General features: G+C 38.5%; 1 protein-coding gene across 1 annotated transcript in view; it reads left to right on the plus strand.

Annotated features, from left to right (window-relative positions):
- NIPSNAP2 (nipsnap homolog 2) overlaps positions 1–12,822 on the plus strand; it is a 30,222-nt gene that overhangs the window by 6,009 nt on the left and 11,391 nt on the right. Inside the window, exons 2-7 of the mRNA XM_032872348.1 lie at positions 4,534–4,673; positions 4,756–4,801; positions 7,722–7,816; positions 8,157–8,227; positions 8,991–9,131; positions 10,034–10,065. Coding sequence (XP_032728239.1) covers positions 4,534–4,673; positions 4,756–4,801; positions 7,722–7,816; positions 8,157–8,227; positions 8,991–9,131; positions 10,034–10,065 — 525 coding nt within the window. The remainder of the gene's footprint in view (positions 1–4,533; positions 4,674–4,755; positions 4,802–7,721; positions 7,817–8,156; positions 8,228–8,990; positions 9,132–10,033; positions 10,066–12,822) is intronic.

Genomic DNA, 12,822 nt, shown 5'->3' on the forward strand with positions numbered 1-12,822 from the left:
GACCATGTGTGCGTGTGTGAGTCTGCAGTATCTGGGACCATGTGTGCGTGTGTGAGTCTGCAGTATCTGGGACCATGTGTGCGTGTGTGAGTCTGCAGTATCTGGGACCACACCGCGTGTGAGACTGAATAGGCGAAGCGTCTGATTCACCTTTACATCCACAGAGCCTGGCACATAGTGCTTACTTTTTTTTAAGATTGATTGCTTTATTTTAGAAAGCATGCAGTGGGGAGAGGAGAGAGTCCCCAGCAGACTCTGCACTGAGTGGAGCCCAACACGGGGCTCAGTCTCACCTGAAATCATGACCTGAGGCAAAACCAAGAGTCGGGCACTTAACCACCTGCCCCACCTGGGCGCTCCGCGGCTCATAATGCTGACTCTATTTAAAGTCTGCTGTTCTGTGGGGTGCCTGGCTGGCTCAGCTGGTAGGGCATGCAACTCCTGATCTTTCCAGCCCCCACGGTGGGTGTAGAGAGTACTTAAAAATAAGATCTTTGGGAAAATACAATAAAAATAAAGTCTAATGTTTTATAGAATGATCTGCCCTCCCTCCCACCCACCCTCTGTAAAGTGCCACACAATATACGTATGATGGTATAAAGGCTACTGATCGTGTTTGTCATTCTCAAAAAAGAACCCCAGCCCGGATCTTATCACCCTGACAGCTGTTGGCATGGCCGCTTTCTGCTGTGTTCTGTGATTCAGCTTGGGCAGCTAGATGGACTGGGTGCATGAGTCAGCTTTAGCCACCTGACACGGAAAAGATTTCAGTGTTGGACCGTCAGCTGGGGGTAATGCTGGACTGGACTGTCTTTTATTTGTCAAGACAATTGCTATCCAAGTTGATAAGCAAACACCGTTCGCATTCTTGTGTGTCCCATGACTATTTCTTAGGCTCGTTCGTAGATTACAGAGTGTTTCCATACACTTTACCTCATTTTACCTACCTTAAGGTAAATAATCCCTTTGGTGTTAGTAAAACCTGGGGAAATGCTCAACTGGTGAGATGAATGTTCGGGAGGCATCCCATATTAGTGAGAGTGTTTTGAACTTTATAGTTAGGTCTGGGTTCATATTTTCATTTTGCCCCGTCTTAGCTCATGTCATATAACCTCTCTGAGCCAAGCCTTAAAATGTGATAATACCTACCTTGCTAGGCTGTACGGGGACTGAATGAGATGACATAGACGGGCTACCTAACTCAGTGCCTAACCGGAAGTATGTATTTATTAATTTGTAATCCCCTTAAATTCTAAAGAGGAGGGGAAAAAATTACTTCAGGGTCTTTCCCCTTCCAAATTTAGTTTGCCAATATACCTATGTGCCTTTCCTATAAAAGACTCTCTAAATGTGCACTTTTATAGCTAATTTTAAGTACAATAATATATATATGGAAAATTTGTCAAATAGTCCAGAAGGCTATACATGAGAAGAAAAAACTCCCACCCCACATCCAGTCACCTTCCCCAGATTCACTACTATTAACAATTCGATCTGTGTATTTATGGTACAGTTCTATACCTGCTTTTCCCACATAATTTACTTTCAGAAATACCAGGTTATCAGTGCATGTAGGTTTGCTTCATTCTTTTTAATGATTGCTTCTATTATGGTTTTGGATATTCCAAATTTATTTCACTGGTCCCTGTTAATGGATACCTAAATTGCCTATACCAGGAAAAAACTGGAAATAAGGTACTAATAAATGTTATAAAGTATTAAATTTCATAAAAAATATATGTATATACACGTGATGATGCATGTCTGTGCATTTCTGGGATTAAAAACTATTAGTAGTGGTTACTTTGGTAAATATTTGTTATTGTAAATGAAATTCCCTAATGCTGATATTTTTAGAAATTTGCATTGTACCCCTTTCTTCATTATTCATAATAGTTATTCCTAAGGTCTTAAAATCTATTTAACCACCCCCCCCAAATTTTTTCAATACAGTTTCTGTCTAGTGAATTTAAAGTCTAAAATAAAGAAAAAGCAGGAATTATATAGTCCTATTAAAAAAATCTTGGAGCTCTGGGCGGCTCAGTCATCGTCTTCCTTCAGTTCAGGTCATGACCCCAGGGTCCTGGGGTCGAGTCCCACCCCAGGCTCCTGGGGTCGAGTCCCACCCCAGGCTCCTTGCTCAGTGGGGAGCCTGCTTCTTCCTCTGCCTGCTGATCCCCATGCTTGCTCGCTCTCTCTCTCGACAAATAAATCTTTTTTAAAAAATTTATTTTTTATGACTGAATAATTTTTGTGCGCATGTGTGTCTGTTACAATATGGCATATACATAGACAACCTCTCTTTATCCATTCACGTGTCAGTGGACTTAGGACTTAGGTTGCTTCTATGTCTTGGGTGTTTTAAATAATGCTGCCATGAACATAGGGGTGCATATATCTTTTCTGAGCCAAAGACAGTTAACTGACTGAGCCACTCAGACATCCCAATATAATTTTTTCAAAGAAAGAATTTATTTCATTTTCCCTGTATATTTTCACACTTATTTATTGTGGTAGAGTGTATGTAACATAAAACTTGCCATTTTAATCATATTTAAGTTTACAGTTCAGTAGTAACACTGAGTGAATTCACACTGTTGTGCATTACCACCTCCATCTCCAGAACTTTTTCACCTTCCCAAATTCTGTCCCAATTAAACAATAACTCCTCATTCTCCTCCTTCCTCAACCTCTAGCAACCACTCTACGACTTTCTTTCTCTATGAACTTGACTACTCTAGGTTACCATATGTATTTTTTCTATGTCAGAAATTGCATTAGAGGAGAGAAAAACACATAGCAGAAATGGCAAAGATAAACATGAACTCTGAAAAGATGTTCAACATCACAAATCATCAGGGAAATGCAAATCAAAACCACCATGAGATTTTACCTTACACCTGTCAAAATGGCTAGTATCAAAAGGATAGGAAATAACAAGTATTGGCAAGGATGTGGAGAAAAGGGAACCATCTTACACTGACGGTGCAAATATTAATTGGTTGAGCCACTGTGGAAAACAATATGGAGGGTCCTCGAAACATTGAAAATAGAAATGCCACGGGGAATAGGAGGTGCAAGGCTTGCAGTTATGGAATGAACAAATCACAAGGATGAAGTGTACAGTATAAGGAATTTATGGGGAAAAAGAAAAGAAATACCACACAGTCTAGTAATTCCCCTACTGGGTATTTAACCAAAGAAAATGAAAACACTAATATAAAAAGATACGTGCACCCATATGTTTATTGCAGTATTATTTACCATAGCCAAGGTATGGAAGCAACCAAAATGTTTATCAGTAAATGGATGGATAAAGAAGATATGCTACATATAGATACATATATATATATATACACACACACATATACACGATAGAATATTATTCAGCCATAAAAAAGAATGAGATCATGTGACAGCATGGGTGGAACTGAAGGGTATTGTGCTAAGTAAAATAAGTCAGTCAGAGAAAGATAATTATCATACAATTTCACTTACATGTGGAATCTAAAAAACAAAACAAATGAACAAAAAAACAAACTCTTAACTATAGAGAACAAACTAGTGATTACCAGAGGGGAGGTGGGTAGAGGGAGGATGAGCAAAATAGGTGAGGGGGATTAAAAGGTACAAACTCCCAGGGGTGCCTGAGTGGCTCAGTTGGGTAAGCGTCAGATTTGGTCTCAAGTCATGAGATCAAGCCCCATGTCAGGCTCTCCTTGGGGTTATTTGTCTCCCTCTGTCCCTCTCCCCATATTCAGTATCTCTCTCTATCTCTCAAATAAATGAATAAAATCTTTAAAAAAATAAAAAGAGGTACAAACTTCCAGTTATAAAATAAGTCATGGGGATGAAAATTACAATGTAGAGAATATAGTCAATAATATTGTCGTAATGCTGAATGTTGACAGATGGTAACTAACTGTACTTGCATAGCTTAATGTGTAGAATTGTTGAATCAATATGTTATATGCCTGAAACTAATACAACATTGTATGCCAACTATACTTAAAACTTTAGGGGTGCCTGGGTGGCTCAGTGGGTTAAAGCCTCTGCCTTTGGCTCAGATCATGATCTCAGGGTAAAACTCTATTATAAGAACCACAAGTTACATCTTTCACACTTTGCTATTTCGATTGCATGCTATCAGAATGGAAAGTGGACACTTTGTGGTATCCCAGGTTCATTTTTTTTTTAACCTTTTTTTTTTTTTTAAGATTTTACCTATTTGACAGAGAGGCAGGCAGAGAGAGAGGGGGAAGCAGGCTCCCCGCCAAGCAGAGAGCCAGATGTGGGGCTCGATCCCAGGACCCTGAGATCACGACCCAAGCCGAAGGCAGAGGCTCAACCCACTGAGCCACCCACGCACCCTGGTATCCCAGGTTCTATAACAGTGCCTAGAATAGGTGCTCAAGGCATGTTTGCTGAATGGATTGATTTTATGAAAACGGTGTGCTATGTGACATTACCTGAAGATGCTGAAATCTTCATACCGCTAACGAGACTCACATTTTTATGTTTGTTATTCCATAGGAGATTGACGTCCTCTAATAATAGACCTCGAGAAGACAGCTGGCTAAAATCCTTATTTGTCCGGAAAGTTGATCCAAGAAAAGATGCTCACTCTAATCTCCTAGCCAAAAAGGAAACAAGCAGTCTATACAAATTGCAGTGTGAGTGATAGGTTTGCTATCTTCATAGTTGACTTTTTTCCCTTTGTTCATAAGTTTATCGTTGAATTTTCTTTTGTTTCAGTTCACAATGTTAAACCGGAATGCCTAGAAGCATACAACAAAATTTGGTGTGTATACCAAACTATCCTTTACTTGGGGAAAATTAACAATTTGCGTATTTGTTGGTTCTGCTAACCCTTGATAGAGGAGTGGGATCTTTGATCCCTCTTCTTGAACCTGAATGTTCAGAGGCTCTTAAGTTGAGCTCTGTGTGGGGCTGTCAAGGGCATTTTGATTTGAAGGACTCACACAGCTAACTCATCACGTAAGCTCTCAGACATTAATGTTCTAGAGTCTTAGGTTGGAAGGAACCGTATAGTGCCATCTAGTCCATCTACTCACCAGTGCTTGACCCTTCCTGACTGGTGTGTTTAAGTACATTCATACATTCCATCTCTGGATAACTTGAGTGTTAGGAATTAGAATTGACATCCCCATGATCTCCACTGTTTACAGTTTTATTCCTAACTAAAGCCACCACATGGAAGTCCCGTATATATTTGACTATAGCCACCATTTCTTCTCAAGTCTTCATTCACCAGGATTCAAGTCCCTTTGGCAGATTCTCATATGATAATGAGATCCATATGCTTTTACAGAATATGTAAACTTTAAGACCAAAGAGAATTAAGTGCATTCATTCTTGATTAAGCTAACAAATTGTATTTTAATGATCAGTTATGAGCAAACATCATTAAAAAACATTTTTTTACCTTTCACATCTGCTACTTTCATGAGAAAGCAAATGGTTTTGTCACCAGAATCAGCATAATTTTTTGATGCAAAAACTTTTTGTTATTTTATTTGGGGAAGTGATTCATGAAATAAAACATTAGCATAGTGTTTCTTAATCACCTCAGCACAGTTCTCTTTATTAAAAAAATGTCCTAAAACAAAGCAGATGCATATTTCTAAATCTTTTTTCATAAAATGAAATTTCTTATCTATGTTATTATTTCCTTGGGTTATCCTTCCTGTCCTGTTTGTATCACTTCATCTCCTGTCTCAGATTTTCATTTCCTGTGTGTTCATATTTCCATTTGGATGTCTTCGTCTCCCTTCAAACTCAACATATAGAATCACATGGCGCTTCCTACCTCCCACCTGTGTCACTCACCATGGTTTTAGTTAACCTTTTCCTTAGTTCTTTGCAACTGGTTGCTAAGAGCTATGTATTCTTCGTTTGACATGCATTTTGGTTCTATTCCATTTCCTTCTCCATCTCCTTCTCCCAGCCTCTTGAGCCCCATTTCTAAGTAACCGCCTTGCTGAGTGCCTTCCTGGCCTCAAGGCTGTACCTGTACCTTACCCCACACCCAATTCATTACTTAGAAGTTTATCAAATTAATCTCCCCGAGTTCTGCTTTCTCCTTCATCAAGTTGTTTTTTTCTTTTCTCTGAAACTGTTTCCAGTATATAAAGATTTAACTCCTGCCTAGTTTTTAGAGGCCCCAGTGATGAGGTCTGCCCAACCCAGCTAGTTCTAGGTACAAGTACTACCTGCCTTACAGCCTTCATTCGTGTAAGGAAGGCCACGGCTTCCAAGAGCAGCTTTGGAGTCCCCAGCAAAGAAGATACCACTCCGTATTGGTGAAAAACCTAGGCCTCATCGTCAGGCCCCAGCCCCTATCTCGACACCACATGGGTCATCTCTACAGATTTTCTTCTACACTGGCTCTCATTTGGGGTTCATGTCATGACAAAAAAGGAAATCCATTTCCATTAATTATACATAATCCATCTTTCCCCACCCTTGATTTCCATCACTCCAGTGTTATTTCTAACATAAGTCTTTTTTGACCTGTACAATGATCACACCGTGTGTATTTTTTGAAGGGTGACATTTCAAAAAATACACATGGTGTGGTCATTGTACAAGGTCATAAAACTGTTTGGGTTTTCATTTGGCTAGACAGAAGAGCATTCTGGGCTTTTCTCTGTTAACTGCATATACACTCAGTTCTGGTGGCCCAGCCTCTGGCAGTGATCACTAACTTGCACTCAGTGTCAGCAAATAGTTCGAACAGGTTCCCTTTCCAATCCTTGATACCCTTTTGCATTTATTGTTGAATCTGTATTGTATTTTTTCATCACAGTTTTTCTATTCAGAACATGTGCAGGTTTTAGCTTTTATTTTGGGATGGAACAGTCATGTCTCTTCCTTTTGCCTTGCTCTGGGTATTAAAATCTGTACGATAAGGAAGTTTCCATGGAGCCAAGCTCTGGCAACTCTGTTAAATGAATAGACTGCCATAACTGTCATGGCTTTGCCGCTAGTCTGTACAGTCACTGGTAATGATGGAACATGGGATTGTATGATACTTCCTAAATCCCATCAGCTGGTTGAATTGAGTAGAACCTAGTTACGCTCCACATTGTATCTTTAATTTGGTTTCTGATGCCCTCGGGGACTATTAGAGCTGGGTTGCTTCCAGGCTGTGTTGGGTTCCAGCTCTGTCTTCCTCCTCCCTCCTTAGAGGCAACTTGTTCTCTGCCCCGGCCACCTCTGCCTGCTGGTGCCGCTTCTATTGTCCCTGGTCTTAAACATCACTTCCTTCTCTTATTTCTTCCATGCTCTTTTTCTGTTCCTGTTTCTCTCCTTCCTGTCTTGGGAACCAGCAGAACTTAGCTCTTAGAAACTTCACCATTCCTAGGTACTTCATTTTCTTTTTCCTGAAATAGCAAATAGTAGACCCATGTAGTTCCTGGAATGCTGGGACCTTTGGCTCTTCCTTATCCATTTTTATCACTGCAGTTGTTTCCAGCTGTTCTAGGTAGTTGGATTACAGAAACCTGAGTCTCTGATAAGGGGGATGTTAGAGTAGAACGTAGCGAAAAGGGTAATTCTAAACACAGGTTTATCATAAATGTATTGTGATGTTAGTTGTCAGAACAGAGTAGGTGGCCTTCTCCCTATTGCTGATCATGTGTCCACCTGGTATGATCTTGTCAGTTGTTTAATTAGTGTTGCTGTTTCTTCTCTTTAAGTCAAGAGGTATTGCCAAAGATTCATGAAGATAAGCATTACCCTTGTACTCTGGTGGGGACCTGGAACACGTGGTATGGCGAGCAGGATCAAGCTGGTAGGAAGCAGAAGTCTTTGGAATAAACACTTGTTCCCTATGCCTTTCCTGTCAATGACTTAAATAATATTTAATTTAATACTTGTTTTTATAATCAAAGCTTTCCAAGTCTGTCTAGTTTTATGTTTAAAATAGTTTCTCCAGTAATTGATTTAAAAAAAACTACTTTTTTTTCTTTAACATTTGAATCCATTATTGAAAATTTATGGTGTGGCTCATATGCCAACACATAGCCCATTACAGTTTTGTGTTGTGTTAACATAATGTGTATGTAGACTGTTTTCAAGGTAAGAGTATCATGAAACCCTAAATGTATGTTCTCTTTTAAAATATATTTCAGTGCACCTCTGGAGGTATGAAGGAGGCTACCCAGCCCTCACAGAGGTCATGAGTAAACTCAGAGAAAATCGGGTATGATTTTGAAAAATGTTTATTTACTCAGACTAATGATAAATGATAGTACAGAATTAAATGACTTTTTCTGTCCTCATTTTTTTAACATTAATAAACTTTTTTGTAGTAAAAGTTTTATTGTTTGGATTCTTGAAGCTGTACTGCAACTAATTAACGGGCTGTAATACTATTAACATAACAGTTCTTACTATAGAAGTCAGCTGTGCTTTGAAGCTGGTGAGCCAGTACTTTGACGCCAGCAAGTCAGCATGTAGACACAGTGAGCTGTGGGTTACCTAACACACAGCTGCTTTGGGAAGCGACTGCCCTCTCCTCCCCGTCCCTTCAGTACAGGTTGATGAAGAGAATTTGAACAGCCACACACTACTGGAAAGAAAACCTTTTGTGTAGATTCCCAGTCCAAACATAAGTGGCTTTTGGACCATCTGATACTCTGTAGTCCCTATGTCACTTCTATTAATATGTTGTCAGTCACTGTCAGGAGAACTTAAATCTGTAGGAATTGTATTTGCTTACATTGTTACCTGAATACTTGGGATGGCCATGTAGTTTGTCATCTAACTGGACACTTCTGAGAGTGAAAGTGAGTGCTTATAATTTTTATGCTGGCTCAACAAGCTGTAAACCAGGGCTGTCTCGGGCCACCTGGGACCCTTTTCATGGTAGCATTCTATCATAGGAGGAATATAAATGATACTAACGTGGGTTTATATGTAACTATCAGAGGATATCATGAGCACATTTTTTGTTTCCCTCAAAGGAATTTGTGGAATTCCGCAAGGCAAGAAGCAACATGCTTCTCTCTAGGAAGAATCAGCTGCTGTTGGAGTTCAGTTTCTGGAATGAGCCTGTGCCACGGTCAGGACCTAATATATATGAACTCAGATCTTACCAGCTCCGAGTAAGTACTAAAATATGGGTTAACAGCCCTCATTCTTCTGTGAGGAGGCGTGAGCACCCCTTAGTGCCAAAAACAAAAGTTGAGTTTACATTTTGTGATGTATGTTTGGCATAATATTTTGATTGGTTTGTCTTCTCTGCTGTCCAGTCCTTCTCCTCTTTCCTCTTTTTTTTTTAATCTTCTCTCTTATTCTTTCTCTTCTACCATGCTCTTTTGTTTTTTATAATATGTATAATGTTTGTTATTTGACATTTTTCCATCTAGCATAGCGGTTTTTAAGAGGAAAGACCTAAAATGCAGGACTAGCTGTAATATATAGCAACTGCTATAATTGAACTAGAGCAACTAATAAATGTGGCCCCGCTGAGTAAGTCACAGCACTGTAAGAGTCGAAGGGAATAATATTTTATAAGCCTTTCATGGTGCTTGCTCACTGAGCACTACTAGAAAGAAAGCCCCAGATAGCAACATGGCAATATTGTTAAAAGGAGTACGTATCAGTAGTAGATCTTAGTAGTCTAATACTCACCATAATACTGGAAAAAATAGTGATTCAGTAAATTGAATTTTTTTTTAAATTTCACAATAAAGTCTGAATGGGTGCCAACAATTTAATCATGAGTTCAGTACATCTGGAGAATGGACCTAGCTATGATTTTGATAACCATAATTGGATGCTTTACTGTAAATACTGCCTTCTTACTTGAAATAGAATAGAATATTACTTCCACTATGGGATAGATATGAGCATGGTAAATAATATTAATTTGTTACATTTTTTACGTTACACTTCATGTTATTAAAAGTTATTTTTAAGTTAGTTTTGTCATTTGATATTTTTTATACTACTATTTCCTATTTATTCACAGAACTAACAAACCAAAATCCAAATCTCTTTTCAGCCAGGAACTATGATAGAATGGGGCAATTACTGGTGAGTATATTACCAAACGGTGAGTTTGTAATCTTACTAATAGCTTATTTTAGGTTATAGTGTTAATTCCAGAAATGAAATCTGGGAATAAAGCCATGATTTGATACTAGACTGTTTTATTTGATGTTTCTATTATGAAATTTTTTTGAACATACACAAAACTAGAGGGAATAACCCCATGAATCTCCCCACTTTCCATGCCCGTGACTTAGCTTCCATAGTTACCACACCTGGCCAGTCTTGCTTAGGTCTCACTCTCCCAACCCAGACTATTTGAAGGTAAATCCTGAATAACATGTCATATATATATATATATTTTTTTTTTTTTAAATAAAACCCCACTGTTGCATTAGGTTATTTCATATTCTTCTTGGATATTACTTTCTTTGAAATGTTTTTGTCACACACACAGCACCACAATGACACAGTTGCTTGTTGTTTTTCTCCTTCATTTAAGTAATAAAGTACCAGTTTTTCTGCAAACTGATCTATAAATTCACAACAATCCCAGTCAGAACCCCAGCAAGGCTTCAGAAATGCAAAGGACCCAAGACAGCTAAAACAACCTTAAAAAGAAGAACAAAGCTGGAGGACTCACACTTCTCAATTTCAGAACTGACTGCAAAGCTAGAGTAATCAAGACCGTGTGGTACTAGCATAAGAACAGGCATGCAAATCAATGGAACAGAAGTGCAAGTTCAGAAGGAAACTCACATACATGAGTTCATTAGCTTTCAGTCCATGCACCAAGTCACTTCAGTGAGGACAGACAGCCTTTCAACAAAGGGTACTGAAACAACTGAATATCTTTGCAAAAGGATAAATTTAGAGCCCTATCTCACATATATACCAAAATTAACCATAACACAGCTTTCAGAAGAAAACATAGGAGAGAATCTTTGTGATCTAGGGTTAAGCAAAGAGTTCTCAGATGTAACACCAAAACCACAGTGCACACAAGAAAATGATAAATTATAACTCATCAGAATTAAAAACTTTTAAAATTCAAAGGGCATCATTTTAAAATTAAAAGGCAAGTAAGTCATAGACTGGGAGAAAATTTCACAAATCATATCTGATAAAGGACTTGTATCCACATATATAAAAAAGTCCTACAACTCAATAAGAAGAAGACAAATAACCCAGTTAAAAATGGACAGAATTTGAATAGACAGTTCTCTAAAGATCCACAAACCGCCAAAAGATGTTCAGCATCATTAATCATAAGAGAAATGCAAATCAAAACCACGATAAGATACCATCTCACACCCTCTCTGAAGGCCATTATCAAAAGAACGGGAAATAACAAGTGTTGGTGAAGATACAGAGAAATTGGGACTTTGTACATTGTCAGTAAGAATGTAAAATGTTGCAGCCACTAGGAAAAAATAGTACAACAGTTCTTCAAAACATTAAAAACAGAATTATCATATGATCTAGCAACCCTCCTTCTGAGTATATAATCAAAAGAATTCAAAGCAGCATTTCAAGAAGGTATTTTCACATTCATGTTCATTACAACATTAGTCACAGTAGCCCAGAGGTGAAAGCAACCCAGATATCCATTGACAGATGAATAGATAAAGAAAATCTTATATATACATATAAAGGAATATTATGCAGCCTTCCAAAGTAGGAAATTCTGCCATGTGCTATAATATGATGAGCCTTGAGGACATTAAGCCAGTCATAAAAGGACAAATACTATATGATTCCACTATTGTGAGTATCTAAAGTAGCCAAAATCACAGTAATGGAAAATGAATAGTTGCCAGGGTCCTGGTGAAGGGAACTTGGTATTTAGTGGGTATCGAGTTCAATTTTGCATGATGAAGAAGTTCTGGAGATCTCTTGCCCAACAGTGTGAATGTACTTGACACTACTGAACTGTGAAGTGGCTGAGATAAGTTTAATGTTATGAGTTTTTAATGATACAATAAATTAATAGTGAAAAATAATAATCATAAAATAAATGTTAAAAAATGTTTTTCAGTGGGCAAAGGATTTGAATAGACATTTCATCAAAGGAGATGTATAAATAAATGCTAATAAGGACATGAAAAGCACCCAACCCTCTCAGTCATTAGGGAAATGCAAAGTAACACCACAAGATGAGACTCCACACATGTTCAGAGGGCTATGGCTAAACGGACAGATAGTAACAAATGTTGGTGAGGTTGGGAATGCATTGGGGCCCTCATACATTGCTAGGGAGAATGTAAAATGGTGCAGGCACTTGGGAAAATAGGCAGTTACTCAAAATGTTAAACGTGGAATTACAATATGGCCCAGCAGTTCTGTTCCAAGAGAATGAAAGCGTACGTCCATATAGATTCATATCCATGATCATAGACAGCATTTCTCATAATAACCAAGTAGTGCAAACAACCTAAATGCCCGTCAGCAGAGGAACGGGTAGACAAGCCGTGCTGGGTCCGCGTGGGAGTCTACTCGGCAATGAAAAGGAGTGAACTACGGATAAGTGCTCGAAGTACACATGTACGGAATGTCCAGAAATGTCTAATCTATAGAGACGGAAGGATGAGTGGTTTCCTGGGGCTGGAGGTGGGAACAGAAAATGTTGCAGATGGGCACAAGGGATCCTAGCTTAAGTGGATTGTAGTGATGATTGCACAAGGCTGTATGTTTACTTTAAAAAAAAAAGTACTATACGTCTAATTTAATTTTATAGGTTATAAAATATACCTCAGTGAAGCTGCTAATGACACACCTCACTAAAGAGAATTTATACCATGA

Source organism: Lontra canadensis, unplaced genomic scaffold, assembly GCF_010015895.1.
Source record: "Lontra canadensis isolate GAN:19392208 unplaced genomic scaffold, GSC_riverotter_1.0 scaffold45, whole genome shotgun sequence".
Taxonomy (NCBI): Eukaryota; Metazoa; Chordata; class Mammalia; order Carnivora; family Mustelidae; genus Lontra; species Lontra canadensis.